Source organism: Amyelois transitella, chromosome 9 (genome assembly GCF_032362555.1).
Source record: "Amyelois transitella isolate CPQ chromosome 9, ilAmyTran1.1, whole genome shotgun sequence".
Taxonomy (NCBI): Eukaryota; Metazoa; Arthropoda; class Insecta; order Lepidoptera; family Pyralidae; genus Amyelois; species Amyelois transitella.
Window position 1 is genome coordinate 7,812,921 of NC_083512.1, and position 15,454 is coordinate 7,828,374.

The 15,454-nt window shown below is 32.3% G+C and overlaps 1 protein-coding gene across 3 annotated transcripts in view; it reads right to left on the minus strand.

The window, feature by feature from the left end:
- LOC106142841 (uncharacterized) overlaps window positions 1-15,454 on the minus strand; it is a 56,235-nt gene that overhangs the window by 7,527 nt on the left and 33,254 nt on the right. The window contains exons 3-9 of one of the 3 annotated variants that reach the window (XM_013344752.2): window positions 13,603-13,628; window positions 5,968-6,004; window positions 4,324-4,383; window positions 2,354-2,565; window positions 1,803-1,922; window positions 1,521-1,646; window positions 227-379 (exon numbers count right to left, since the gene is read on the minus strand). In XM_013344752.2, the coding sequence (XP_013200206.2) occupies window positions 227-379; window positions 1,521-1,646; window positions 1,803-1,922; window positions 2,354-2,565; window positions 4,324-4,383; window positions 5,968-6,004; window positions 13,603-13,628 (734 nt within the window). Of the gene's footprint in view, window positions 1-226; window positions 380-1,520; window positions 1,647-1,802; window positions 1,923-2,353; window positions 2,566-4,323; window positions 4,384-5,967; window positions 6,005-6,106; window positions 6,187-8,011; window positions 8,063-13,602; window positions 13,629-15,454 lie in introns of those variants that run through there. The other 2 variants (XM_060945737.1, XM_060945738.1) reach the window with 2 other exon arrangements.

A 15,454-nucleotide genomic window follows, 5' to 3' on the forward strand; every position in this document is an offset into this window, starting at 1 on the left:
CTTATCACTTTCAATATTGTGTGCTGTTCGCATAGTTGCCATTTAAAAATTTGTTTATCTGTTTAATAACAAGCCACCACTAAGATTTTCTCAGATGGATACAGGAAGAAAAGACGACAAAATGGTAGAATGACTTTATGGCAATAGACAAAATATTAATAGAAATGGATGTTTGAATAATAAGTTTTTATAAGGCAGTGAGACTATGGATGGCTGAAAAACATACCTTAGCATTTGCTTGCTCCATCAGCATGTTTCTGAGTTTCTCTTGCTGAACAGACTCCTCAACAGCCTTCAGATTTTGCGAGTAATGTGCTCGAAGATATTCAATGTTGAACTTTATTTCTTGTAGGAACGCTATGGCTTCTTCTTTCGTCATCTATAAATTAAAATTAAAACAGTACTAGAAATGCAGTCTATATAAAAATGCCGTATTTCGAACCTAACATGAAACTTCTATTGAAGTTTAAAAAAAAGTATAATTGAACAATTAAAAAAAGAAATTGTTATTTTTTTGCTTCCAGTTATGAAATCTAGTGATAATTTTTATTAACTAAGCATATAAACTATAGTGATTGTGATGTACACAACATTTAAGCTGTGCGGCATTAAGTTAGGTACTATGCGATCTGATTTCCTCTCCTAGGCTGTTCGTCTATGACCTAGTCGGACTTTAGAGCTGACGGAGTCTTCCAGGAGGGCGCAACTGGGATTATAGGCGTCGAGATGATGACTTTTAAATTAGACTGCACAAAGTTGAATGTACTGACGAAAAAAGTACTTTAGGATGATAGGGTACTACTCTCCCTTGTAGGTGACGTAAATATATTGTTAGAGTGTTCAAAGAGTCAAACTTGTTATATGTATTTGTACCTAATGTAAATTTAACTAGCAATTATGATGAATGCAACATTTAGAGAAAAAAAAATGTGTACAGCAAACTCTCGTTGAAATAACTACTGTAGTTAGTATCTTGCATTTAAATTTTTTACGAAACCAATTATAGTTCTAGATACCATTATCATAATAGTTTCTATGATAAAAGTATCCAATTATCCGGTTGCTTCAAAGATATTGTCTCAGTAATATTTCAATTACTTTTCCCACATAGTTACAAAGTGAGGTTTTTATTAAAGCGCGTCAAAAAATAAATATTATTATGCAAATTGTCTTCTCCGTAGAACTTCTAAAAGGATTTTTCGCAAAAATATCCACAGTGAGCAAGTAGGTTAACATTTAAAGGAAAGCATATTCGAGGCGTATCATGTGATATAATATTAATGGCATAACATCTTTGACATAAAGAGGCAATTATTTTTAGTCTGTGCTCGGAAATGGAAACACGTTCTTAAATAGAAATTCCATAATTAGGTGCCCATGAGTCGACAGTTTTTTAAAGCAAACGTTATAACAAACAATTGTGTTTATGATTATTTTTTTTAATTTCGAGACCCGTACAAAGTTATTTCAACATAAAATGTTAATTAATTAAAATTCCATGTCAATAAAGGTGATCATACCAATCCCTCTTGCAGGAAGTCTTCGATAGCAGTGGTGACTCCCCGCTCATCACCAGTCCAAAACACGTACTCCGCCATGTCCAATGGTGAATATTGAACCCCGGTGTAGGATGAGTAATGATCAACCTTTAAAAATATTACATTATTTAGATAAAATAATATACATACGATAAAATAGGAAAAGAGAAGAAAAAAGATGTAGACAGATGGACCACAAACTAATCCATTTTTTTTTAATCTATAAGAAATATTTTATTAAATTATGTAATGTGAAATGCTCACGTTGTTTTTAGTTTCCTTAGTGATGTCGGCGTTGAAGGCTCTGCGGGCAGCAGTGTGGCCATTCTGGGGGTTACTGGTGGCTGAGCCAGGTTGTACGAGGCGAGCCGCGCCGTGGAAAATCTAGGATTAACAGTGAGTTACATCTTCATTTAAATACATTTATATCGCCGTCAATTATAACAACTTATCAATAGGTAAATCTTAATGCTTAAAAAAAATACAATTCAATAAAAAAATTCATATGAATACAGGTTGCTTTTATGTTGGTCAAGACAATTTAGTTTACTAGTAGAAATGACAATTAAAATAAGTCCGCCTTTGAACATATTCTTCTAAATCCTGTTTTGAAATTTGTTATATTTCTTATTTATGTGACATACAGAATGAAGAAACAAACAATTTCGGACTATACATGTTTTTCATACATACCATTATTCACTTTTTTGTACAAACAATGTTGATTAAATAATCGACCCAAAAAAATATTAATTATCTAATTCCCCTTTTTATTCATGACCATAGCGGATTTGACAATTTAAAAAGTAGTTTACCTTAGCAGTGACCTCTTCACTAGGAGCAGCAGTGGGCACGGCATCCTGCACACTGACGTGGCCGCCATCTTGAACCAGCACTTTATGAACCCCTTCAGAGGGCAAGTCCAGCTGCGCCTGCGCATGTACTTTAGGTTTCTCTCCTGGAGCTGAGTCAGCTGAAGCATGTTCTTCTAAACGAGAGACTAGTTCTCCATTCGTTTTAACAGCGTCTGTAAAGATGTTTTCTATTTGTAATTTATAGCTTTTCAAAAACTCATTTTCTTATAATTATTTACACTTCCCAAAAATTTTCCAACAACAACAACGAATATAGTTTTACCACGACGTTCGTCCTCATCGGTTTGGAGTTAGATTTTATAACAGCTAATATGAGTCTTAATTGTAAAAGCAACAGGTGTACCTTTCTACTAAATATTGGAAAGTTTAAATTGCAACTTTAAAGTAATAACATAAACATTATTGTCAATTAAGCCATGTCAAAATTATCGCTCTTGTTAAAAATGGGTACGTGCAGATACTAGTAAAAATTTGAGAGCTATAACAAACAAATTGGAAAGCAAAATATTTACTGCAAGGTGCTTCAAAGTCTATAAATAATTCAGTGCATGTCTTAGTGTAAATCGAACTTAGAGCATCTCAAACCTATTTATAACCTCTGAATGGCGATCGTGAATATCGTGATAATAAATCTAATCAAAATATTCATGAGATCTCTCAAATAGCTGAGTAAGTTCAACTGAATTTAAATGAGATTTCGTGTTGAACTTGAGAACAGAAAAACATCTGTTTACGAGTTTTGTTAAAAAATAATAATTTAACAACTTTAGCTGGCAGATAAAAGCTAAAAGTGTCCGCTGTTTTGCTGTGAAATTGTTAGTTTTCATTATAAAATAATTTCAATATCGTCATTGTATTGTGTAAAAAATTTTTAAGGCTTAATATTTTTAAACTCTTTAAGAACATTTACGTGAAATTTTAATATATCTTATTTTAATTTAATCGTTTCAATTCATACGAGATATTAAGCTAAAATTTTGAATTCTTAACTCTCGATCCAGATTGGATTAATGTACTTATTTCCAAAAAAATTCTTGACAGGGAGATTCGAATTTCATAGTCTAAGAAACGATTCGAAAAATACTCATCAAAATCAGAGCTACGATACCATGCACTCAGATACACAACGTATAAAAGAATGTAAAATTAATAGATACATAACCCTCTTTTTGGGTGAGTAATAACTTTATGTAAAGGCTTAGTTTTGCGACATCCGTTATTTACGTATATTTTACGTCTATGTCCGTCTTTCTTTCGTAACATTATCGTTTTGTTCCATAGCTAGCCTTACATTATATTAAAAATACTCTTATTTATTTGAGGGTACGCATGTTTGTGCAAATTGATTGGGTAAAGGCGGACCCAGGGCCCTGAAGCATTGCGGTGGAGAGCACTCAACACGCAAAAATTAGAGGAGTAAATTATTTGTTGTAAAGACCATTATTAAATTGTTACACAATTGACTCATCTCTAACGGGAATATTATGTGTATGGTATATGGCAGTCCGGGATCCATTTTCCGACATTTCTCTTCCCACTTGATAGGAATCGTTTTATCCATGTTCAACTCAGATAAGATCTTTGCCAACTAAAACACTGTTAACGTGCTCATGAATATCGATCTTTATATCATCATTCTTATCAGGATATAGATATGGGATGTTTATCAAAGTGATTATTATAAAAAGTAATAGTTTGTTAAGTACAACACATATTATTAAAGCTAAAGACTGCTCAGAAGTTTGGACTTTGTTTATAGTGGACCGAAAATACATTTTAGATATTTTTAAAATTATTTAGCAAAATATTAAATGTTTACATACTAAAAGTATTAACGAGAAGTCTAATTTAAGTACAAAAAAGTTTGCATAATTAAAGAATGTTGTAAAATTTCGTAAAGAATTACTTACCAATTCTATGATATTCCACATGTTCTGCAATCTCAGGGCCCTCTTCTTTACCCGATTCAGCTAGTAGAAAAGAAAAAAAAATCTTCAATTTTCAATAAAAATATGTATATCAAATTCTAAAAACCAATTGAACTCTAAACAGAGCTCCTCCTCCTTAATCGCATAGATCCTCTCATCCTCACTTTTGTTTCATCATTGGTGGGCCCCAAATCTTCAAACTGGCTCCCATTTTAATTACATTTTATTACGATTTTCTGTGCCGAGACTGTGACGATCCAAGCTAAGGTATGTTTTTAGTTGTTATATTGTATTCCTGCCATGGTTACTTTTATGGCCATGTAATGTGATAACATCATAGTTGAGTATAAGTTCAATTTCCCGTTTATATTCTTTCCTTCAGAAAAAATACAGTATTGAAACGACTCTATACGAGACTCGAGGTCTGTGGCAAATCCATATAGGTATGTATGTATATTCAAGCTCCTTTTGTTCGCATTTTAAATCTAGGTCACAGGTCCTCATTCTTGGAAGAAACTAATCTCCATGCATAACAAGCGTGGAAGCACTACCTAAGTATAGTCTTAAAACTTCAATGAAGCAATAGAATAATAATAAGATTTTCCTTGGTTTACTGTATAATTGAACGTGACCTCCTTTTTGACTATTGGCTCTATCTACCCCGTAAGGGTTTAAAACTATTAAATATGTGTATCTATGTCTATTAACGTTTTTCTATACTTGACTGAAACTATCAACTAAATATTCATAACTTTTTCCACTTTTATATTGTTTCTTTCTATATAACTTGCTAGTGTGAACAAAGGGTAAAAAAAATCTACAAATTTAACTAAACGGAGAACATAGGTGTATAATTTTTTTTTGTTACATTGTGCTACCTTCCCATCCTAAGCGAGAATCTTTGCATGCTTAAACAAGCCCAGCCAATGTATGCATGCGAAACAAAAATAATAATTACCAATTAACAATATTAATATAGGGAATAACACAGATTGTTTTTAATTTTATTATTACCAAAATTTATTGTGACTTGTTTGAAATGAATAAAATAAATTAAAAGGTTAAATCTACAAAGCGTTCTTGTTTTTCGAAGAACAATCAAATGAGCTACTTAAGTACCCCTTTTATCATCCAACCAAAATACCGACATACACGCCAGTTCGTTAATTAAGCACAGACGTCTGAAGTCATTATATCGGCAACAATTTGATAATAACGAAAGAGCTCACTTCACAGAAATTACGCTATCTGCTTTGTGGTACATTTGTAATGTATGACATGCTTAGCTGGCTTTATGATGTAGCCTAGTCTAAATGAGACTATGTTGTTTGCCATATTAACTTTCGTTATATAGTTACTTATTAAAAGGATATTTTTTTCTGCTTTTGTTCTCTTATTTTACCTAAGTGGATAAGGAAAACATGAAAAACTAGCACGTTTAAGCAACTGACTACATGGCAATTTTAGATGAAATTAGGTAATACTATATTTCTTTATCCATTAACAATATTATATATGAACAGTCTTTACTAACATACTTTTAATAGAACATGAAATATCACGTGTCGTAAATAAACTTTTGAGCGATGTGACAATGTGAATGCTACAAAAGAAGAAAAAGCTCACCCATTTTCAGTTTTTCCAACTGCTCCACTGGCACGTCCTGTAACAAAAATAAAAAGTAATGAAGCAGAAACTCAGGCTTTAAACGGGAATGTGAATTATGCTTGCATTTATCCACAATGGAAGTGGTAACTATACAAACTTTGTACAATAAGGCATGGCAGTGTTCCAGCCAAGTCCGCAAATACTATGGAATTGATACGGTAGATTCGATTCGATTTAGTAACTTAAGCTATTGAGCATAAAGACGGGCGATGCGACGCTTTGTTTGCTTTGCTTGTTTTGTATGATAATGTATAAAGCAATCCGAATTACGGAAAAAACGTGGCAGCGACCAAACATGATATGATCATAAAAATAAACAAAATTTTGGTCGTGGAGTTACGTCTCAAACCCTGTTCATAATAAACAAGTCATCAATCACTTGTCCATCTTTTCTATATTTTATACTACGTATCCTTCTCTTTTTATAATAATAAAGAGAAATGAATTTGTTTTTTGAAAGAATTAACACAAAATCTACTTTAAATTAACATAGGTTTTTAGACTTAACGTTCTTTTTTCAGAAAATCACACGGCCCGAACTCTGGGCAAAAGTCTAATGTTATTTAATTATGATTTCAAGACTTGTTTAGATTATTTGACAACAGATATTGTTACGAAATCGGTAAAAAATTGTACTTATCGATGCTAAACGAAAACAATTAACAAAGTTTGCTGTAAAGTTTAATCTAAAGACAATTTACTTGAATTACTTACAGATGCCTTACTTCCTTTATTAAAAGTTAGTTAAACTAGTTCGTATGATGTCAACTACAAACTGTTTAGAACTGTGATTTTCTGCTTGATTTAAAGTTGAATTATAGTAATATTTATTGGGAACGTGCCATGCGCCTATACTTTGTTACTCATAGAATTATTTCAAATGAATGTTAAAGATAGTCGCTTCTACTCTACCAGCAGTATTTGGAACCCATAGGTATTTATTAGAAATCTTTTATCTGCATCTGGTACACCTGGTACACGATTGAGCAATGAACATATTGATTTTCTACGAGGAGCCTAGGGTCTATCTATGCTCTTGATAAGGAGTGAGAATGACTGGCAAAATACACAGTCCTTACTATATACTGCATAATTTAAAAAAACAGGCTTAAGAGAAAAGTTTTAAAGACCACACTTTTGCATAAATATTTTATGACTAGCTGTTGCCCGCGACTTCGTCCGCGTAAATTTCGAGTTGAATCTTGATCATACAGTCAGATACAGACAGACAAACAAAAAAAATTTTCTATCCGTTTCAGTCAAAATATTAAATGTACCCATTATACAGACAAAATATTTTTACCGTTTTATTATATGAACTTTTTGATTCGTTTAGAAACCAGTGAAAATTAAGCTCAAAGATTCCGTAACATACATAAATACAACACCTACACCAAGCTAATAAAAGCGTAGTAAAAAGCGTAGTAATAATGACTTAAAATTTTAAATTTCGTAACTTATTTGCAAGCAAACTCATGCCTTGAATTCACTCAAATGTCGATAACTTTGTTTTTAGTAAACCGATTTTGATGAAACAAACTTTAAATGTTCTTCTAAACTAAAACAAAGCAATTGGTGAAAGTTTCAAGTAAATCGGTTCAGTACTTTCGGAGATAATTTTGATCATACATAAAGACAGACAGACAGACAAGAAATTAAAAAAATATTTTTGCTTTCTATTATTCATTTTAAGTGTCCCTCTACCCATTTCAGTCAAATATACTAAATGTACAGACAAAATATTTTTACTGTTTTATTATATATATGTATAATAAGAGGCATTATTTAAATACCTATCTATACTTAAATAAAATCCGCTTAGTTTTTTCACTTCATAAACATTCATTACTCTCTTCATGCTTTGTCGGTTTACTTTTCTCTATACCTGATCTTTCGCTCGGCGAACTTTTCCTTTAGTTAATAATAAATAAAATCAGATATATAACAACTGTTTAATTTCACCAAATCAAATGCTCAAATAAATAAAACAGAGAGTATATACCTTCAAACCCGTTAGCAGGACGGCGTCCCATCCTCCCATGGGACTCGTGTGTGGGTGCGCGATATTTATAGCCATCTGTTGTATTGATTAATATCATGTCCTTCGGCTGAGGACGAAACTGATAAGTGAACAAGTTTGTTAAAGAGATTTAAGGTTTTTACTTTTATTCTCAACTTTTAAAAAAATATCAATTAAGGCAAGTGTAAGAGCAGCTTCTAAAGAGTAATTACATACTTTTTGAATTTCAAAATGTAAGTAGGTATGTAAAAATATTAAACTCATCAGATTTCAAAGATTTATTTAAGTGTGGTAATATACTGGTGGCAAATCCTTACTTGATCCCACAAGAAAGGGGCAGCACCACGCCACGTTCTTAAATCAAATGGATTTATTATATTCTGGTAAATCTGTGCAAAAGTCTTGTAAAACTTTTCTCGTTAAGATTTTTGTGATAAGCTGACAGATTCAGGCCTTCCCAGAAATTCCCAAATAATTCAGTCAAGATTGTTTACGTCTTTCGATCTAAGTTATATGCGGTCCCATTGTTTTTGATTAGAGGGAGCCAGATTGACAGCCATAATGGTATTGCTTAACTATAATGAGTTCGAAAGTGAGTTGTATGCGTTAACATTTTCACGCTTTATATATAATCTTATAGTTAGAACTTGTTACTAAAAATCCTATACTTCTCATTATGAAAATCGCTATACTTGACATAGGCTCTACTTATTGATTTCAACAACGATCGGTTAGAATCAACATGCATACAGTAGTTTATTCTTAAGAGCATCGTTTCAACAAAAAATTTAGTTTATTGAGTCAAAAACCAAATTAAATTAAATACTCTACCCGTGCGGATTTTAATGTATGAGTAATGTAATATATAAGTATGTATGAAGGCAAAGCTTATAAACTCGCAATTACTTTTACTAAGTAGCAATAGCAACCTGCCACAATATCGGATTTAAGGGACAAAGACGTGATATATATGTCTAGTTAACAAGTTAGATATAAATTGATCACAAAATCAAAATTGGCAACGCTTTATGAAAGTTCCCTTAGGTATACACAACACAGGTATACTTAGCGCAAACCTAGGGAACCACATGCCCTTGACAAATAAATTGGTATTTACTTACACGTGCCTCAAACTCTCAGGGTTGTGGTGTGAAGAGAGGCGTGAGGAATAATTGTCTATTGATAATAAGTGTATATATGAGGAATAAAGTATGTATATTATGAATAAACTAGTATATTCCCGAAGCTTCGTAATTGTAAAACAAAAAATCAGCTTAATTTTCTTATTGCAAGAAAACTTAAGGCTTTGTTTTTAAAGAAGCAGAGACATGTAAGTCAGTCAGTGACGCAATTTGAGTTTTAAAAATATGTATGTATGATACATACGTTACATAGTGCGATTATCACCAGAGGTACAGGGTTCGAATCCCAGCATGATGGATGAGTAACGAACTGTCTCTGATTGTGCTCGGTCTTCGATGTTTATACATATTATTATATAATTCCTTCTTATAAAAAAATATAGTATCATTGAGGTAGTATCTCGTTACACAAGTCTCAAACTTCTGTCCCGTATATAAATATATATATTTACATATAAACATATGAGGGTTAAATATTTCTAATTGTCACGATACCTGCATGTGTTTTTCATCTACGTTCATATTATTTTTCACACGGATTCATCATTTCTTTCATTAAAGTTCAGATTAAAAGTAATGCCAGTGCGATAAAAGTAATGATATGTCGAAGCATTTTACTTATAAATTATTGAAGCATAAAACTCTGAATAATAATTATCTGAAAAGTGTACGTGCTTCATGAGAAGCTCTCGCGACCTGCTTTCTAACGACATATATCACGTCCTTTTTATTGTGGAGCTGGCAGAGCGAATAGTTTCAAAAAGACTCGAAGGATGTGTATTTCAAATTACGTTTCTTTCACGTCACAAAAACAAACCTATTTTTGTACTCTTATTTTCAACAGATGTCAATAAGAGGCGATTCAAAGAATTAGAAACAAAACAATTCTTGAGATAAACAAATTATTAGAATTGTGTGGTTCTTGAAAAATCTGATAAACATAGGGTTGCCTGATTAAAATTTATCTATTTAAATATAAACCTGTGTGTCATGGAAATGAATATGCTGCGCTGGATGTGTGGAGTATCACGGAAAGACTGCGTGGGTAACTTCCATTTTCGCGGGAGCCTTTATGTCCGTGGCATAGCAGACAAAATGCAACATTCCATGTCTTGTGGAAAACGGCAAACTACTTGGGGAACAGATGTCTGGCCATGCCGATACCGTCAGGCCCAGCCTTATTTAAAACCTCAGCAAATTCTGACAACCCTAATACAAATATCAGAGTACAGTTATGATAAAAGCCCTGCTACTTATATTTCATAGGCCTCTTTGTTTATTCTCGATTTCATGGCTAACAATAACATTTTATCGAATTGTGTAAGAATTGTGTGTGCAAAGAATATTTTGGTACGATTATTTACTTTTTTCAACGCTACATTTTTGTTCACACTAGCTACACTACACTTCAATGAAAGGAAAGACTTGGTAACACTACATATTTTTTCTTTTGTTTTAAATGTTTAATTTTGACAACATAAGGCGACTTGGACAAATTCCCCATAGACACATAACGTTGTCCATGGCCTACCTTCTTAAATGATTAAAAAAAACTGGTCAGAGCGATCTTTCTATATAGTTTTATTACTTTTTTTAATCCAGGTTTTTCTAAAAGATTTCTTTAATCCACGGCAAGAAGTTCTTTATCGTTTTTTTTATTTTGTATGTATTACAAACAGCAAGGGCCTATATAAAAATATTAACAGATTTATTCAAATTTTTGAGTAAATCTCGGGAATTTGCCCCCAAATTTTTTAACCATTAATAAGTAACTGTAATGTCACTTCTTCTCCAAATGCTTTTCCAAACTACCAAAATCAATCATAAAGTCAAAAGAGTACTTTATGGCTTAAACACAAGATATGTGAAACGCTTTCAACGACAGTGTTGAAACTAGGGTAACTGGCTATTCCCCACTACTAAATGAGCGGATACTTTCAGAGTAATATAGCAAGGTTGTTACGGCCGAGACTATTATCGCTCAGGGCAACTCATTGATACCTTCATTACGAAACTATACTAGCAATTTACAAGCGACTTTGTTAGCACAAATCAGTCATATTCTCTTAGTAGCCTTTCACGACGTCCACGGAAAGGAAAAGGAGCAAATATATTCTAAATTACCGAGAACCGCACGGTACGAAGTGTATATATCTAAAATAATAAGTAAGTTTAAATGTTATTTTTCTATTATAAAGGAAACACAATAATTATTAACTCAGGCAAACTTACTACTGAGGTCGGTGCGAGTTTTATTCAATCAAACTAGTCGAGCAAGGAAACGCGAATTCGTATGGAATGTATTCATTAGTGTCATTGCGTTACCACTACGTGGCGCTGACTAAATCAGAACAAATTCGCGTAGTTACTATCTAGCTCGACTCGTTTGATTGAGAAAAACACCAACCTCAGCACTTCACCGCAGAGGCCGACATATTGTTTTACGACGGAATTGCTTTATTATAAGTTGCCGCAGACTTGAGAAAACAATTTGTTTAGTTCTGCTTAACAGGTTGAAGGCAACATTTTCGAACTTTTTTAATATCTTTCATATCTAGAGGTTTCTCTGATATTTTATAAAAGCTTATAAACAACTACGTTTAGCCGTCAACTTGCGGCGAATGCGCAACACCCCGAAATTCCCGTCCCTGTGGATCTCAGTTTTCAAAGCCTAGTTAGTATTTTCGGCTGTGCTTTATGCGTTGTTAGTCAGTCACTTACATAAGAGCTTTAAATTATATGATGATCAGAATTTGAATGTGTGGTTTCAATTTGTGTCAAAGTCAATAAAAGTGAATTTGAATTGTCTAAAGTTTTAAGAATATTGAGAAAATGTATTATTAGCTAACGTATTAGAGTAGATGGATGTATCCGACAAATTTCATTTACTGATTAATGCTAAATCAACGTAGCCCAAGACTAATAAATTAAATTATCGAATGGATAACTGAGGAGTCTCGAATTAGATAAAATCCAATTACCAATACTAAAAATACACACTTCATTTAATTACTGAATCTCAAATTTGGAAAACTTCTTGGAAGAGGACTTAAATGTAACGAAAAATGCTATTTTTATTCACACAAATATATTTTTGTCGTGTTTTATGTCACGGTTAGCTAAACAATTTTTAAGCATCCGAATAAAGCCAAATTTAATAGAATGTTGTATTGGTAATGTTCTTTAATTTGATGATAATAAAATTTTATATTTTAGGAACTCATTCACCACTATAATGTGCCGAGAAGCAAAAAAAAAAATAAGTACGGAACCTGTGAAAATTACACTCGTGTAACAAATTTATTTATTTTTTCTAATATGCTCGGCGATTTCCTGAGAGTTGAAATATTCACACTCTTCATCTATGTAGACGGAATGTGTACCTTTATTTTGAAATTGTTACGTCCAAACTATACAGAAAACTAATAAATAATTAATTTACGTTAAACTTAAGAAAACTACTACAAGTAAGTTCCATTCCAACCTCACATAAGTATCACTAGCGATATAAGTTCTACCAAAATAATGTTTTTCCCAGAAATTCATCCGAATACCTTTGCTCACAAGCAAAATCCAATAAAAATACCTTATTAAAGATGTCGTACAAAAGGATTTTCATGTTACAACTTTGTGTTTTTCACTCGTTATATTGTGTTTCTGAATGTTTTGATATTACGTAGTAGACGTTTATAAACATGCGGAAAATATATGTGTAAATTAAAATCATTTCATACGCGCATTCTATTCTATCTCTCATACAGTAATTTGCAATTGTACATACTATATTATCAGTAACCCGAGGCCTCATTACTAGTATTTTTAGTATAATTTCTAGTAGAGTGACCAAGTTCATTAAAATCACAAAATCGTAAGAACGTTAGAGATTTTCGCATCTTTATTCTGCTTACAAAAGCAGATAAAGCATATAATTGACACAATCGTGTGAAAAGCTTTTAACATTTTCTTGGATTTTCTGTGTGACTTAAAATTTTATACTCTCTCCACATTACAAATTTCAACACATCTTGGTTCCTTTCACATACATCCATCTTTTCAGTAGATATCATATTTTTGTAATAGTTTATGTACTTAAATAAATGTAAATAATTATAAATATCTTTTTAATTTAAAAATACATTTCTTAAATAAGTTGCGGTTAATGGTCGTACCAAAAGAAATTTATTAACGACTTATGTAATTTTATTTTATATTTCTTATTATGGTTATAGCTATAAAATAATTCATAAATGTATTTTTCAACAAAGCAGTATTAAGATTTACCATTATTTAAGTACCTAAAGAAATGGACTAAAGATTCGTCTGTTTACGCTTTTAGATCACTCTTAATGTTATCACTATCTACTGGCAGTCGACAACAGCGAACAAAGCAAATTGGCGTGCGTGGGAGGCACGTCGTTAAATTAATCTCACCGCTCGGCCCTCCTGTCCGTCGCCCCCTGAAACAATGGTAAACAAGATTCATTAACTTCTATTTTTAATGTTACACACAAAAAAAAACTTAAATAACAATAGTTTCACCAATTTGTTTAACAATGGCTTCTGTTATTTTTTCTTCTTTGATGTTAATTTTAGAATAAATATTTTTTTGGTGAGTTTAAATTATTAGTACATATCTTCTGAAATGTGATCAATCAAATGCTTACAGAAAATATTAAATGTTTTATTGAGACACTGGTTTAAAGCAGCTTTCAATAGGTCAAAACGGAAAATTTTAGAAAGGCTTGTATCCAGCTGTGGACATACATAGTTATTCTTTAAAGGCTCTGTTGTATCGTATTTGTATGACAAATTAAAATAGCCTTTATTCTTATTATAACAATATGTATGTTATACAGTAGCTGTTAAAAGAGTTTCTTAAAAAAATTAAGTGTCTGTTAAAAAAGTAAAAAAAAGGATTTTGTAAGCAAAGTTTCGTGAAATGTAGTATGTAGGTGGGTACAAAGTTTGTGGTGACGCTTTTGTATTCTTTGCGCAAGCAAATACACTTTTACATTTTTAATTTCTAAAGAAAAAACAAAAAACAACCGACTTCCTAGAATTTTACTCTTAGTTTATTTCCGGATCATAATTTATCCGCTATTTGCGTCCTATGAAAGTGTATAATGGCGTACATTGAAGCTGCATTAATTACAGCTCAGAATAACTTGGCTTGAGTTTCCATCGGCTATACTTGCTAGCTCGGCCGCATAATTACATTCTACAAACTTTGCCACAAACTATGCGATCTTTTACATAAATTTTTATGATTTTCTAAAAGCCTACAATTCTCACCGTTGTAATTTTGCTTTAATAATTTCTGAACTAATATTCTGTTCAGTTTCAGCATTTAACATAAAACATATATGATAATATTAATAAAAAACATATTTTATACTCTCTCCCTGCCACTACACTTTGGATCAGCTTAGGGTCCGCTTTCCGGCAAGTTGTCAGATTGTAAAGTGACTCTAAATCAAAACAGCAATCAATAAATTTCTATAAAAACAATATAAGACTTTATCTATTCTTAATATTAAATAAATACTTCTATTTCTTTTCCGTGCGTTGACGTCGTCCTAAATAGATTATCTATGCTGATGAAACCATAATGGAGAACGCACGCCCACGCGAGTAAAACGCAATTACATATTATCCTACAGAGCATTGAACAGACGCCCCTATTACCGAATCAGAAGTATAGTCAATGGAAGATTTAAAAACATCGTCAAGAATTTATAAGTATTTTGAATGCGACTTCTGTTTTGTTACTACATTTTTATGTACAATGGGATCCATACGTTTGACTAAGGCTCAGGAGATAAGGCGAGGTGGCACAACCATCTTCTGAACTCGCCGTATGTACTATCGACTATCGGACCCCGAATGAGAATAGGATAAAATACATTTTGCCACTAAAGCGCCTCCTATGGCATCCACAAGTAGTTCTAGAAACACTGAGAAAATACAAATTTTCTGACAACTCAGACATTCTAATAGAATTTTGACATAATATATTTTATCATATTCTCATTAAATAAAACTCAATAAACTCTCAAAAAATACTAATCGAATGTCTAAGTTTTCAGACACTTAGTATTTTTCTCAGTGTTTCCACTAGCCAACTAGTGTTGTGTTGAATGTAAGAGAGAACTGACGGCCGACTTGCTAATCTCGGCGCAACCTCCCATACAACACACGACAAATTTTCCCTTATTCAATAAGGCTTCTATTCCCGCAGCTAATAAATCCATCCCTAACTTGTTTACCTCTCGACAGAGGCATC